Here is a 417-nt window from a genome sequence, read left to right on the forward strand (position 1 = left end):
TGCTGCTGCAGCAGCAGCGGCAGCAGCTCAAGGAGCAGCGGCTGTGCAGCCTCTTGTTGCTGCTGCAGCAGCAGCAGCAGCAGCAGAAGCAGCAGCTGCAGCAGGTCTAGGCACCGCAGAGGAAACAGCAGAAAAAGCAGCACATCTGGCGCGAACTGCTGCTGGGGTTGCTGCTGCAGCAACAGAGGCAGCAGATATACGGGACCCAGAAGCAGCAGCATCAGCAGCAGCAGCAGCAGCTGCTGCTGCTGCTGCTGCTGCAGACCCTGCCTGCAGCGATGCTGAGGGGGACGAACAACTTCTGCCCTTCTTCACCAGGCAGCAGCAGCCACGCCCTGAGGTCGCTTCTTCTTCAGCAGCAGCAGCAGCAGCAGCAACAGCAGTGGCACCCGGGGCAGCGGGAGTCGGGAGCCGCAC

General features: G+C 63.1%; 1 protein-coding gene across 1 annotated transcript in view; it reads left to right on the top strand.

The window, feature by feature from the left end:
• The window catches only part of EMH_0070720 (uncharacterized protein), a gene marked incomplete at both ends in the record, with an annotated part of 4,899 nt that overhangs the window by 4,104 nt on the left and 378 nt on the right, over positions 1 to 417 (top strand). Inside the window, one exon of the mRNA XM_013499009.1 lies at positions 1 to 340. Coding sequence (XP_013354463.1) covers positions 1 to 340 — 340 coding nt within the window. The remainder of the gene's footprint in view (positions 341 to 417) is intronic.

This window comes from Eimeria mitis, genomic scaffold, assembly GCF_000499745.2.
Source record: "Eimeria mitis Houghton genomic scaffold, Emh_scaff3911, whole genome shotgun sequence".
Lineage (NCBI taxonomy): Eukaryota > Apicomplexa > Conoidasida > Eucoccidiorida > Eimeriidae > Eimeria > Eimeria mitis.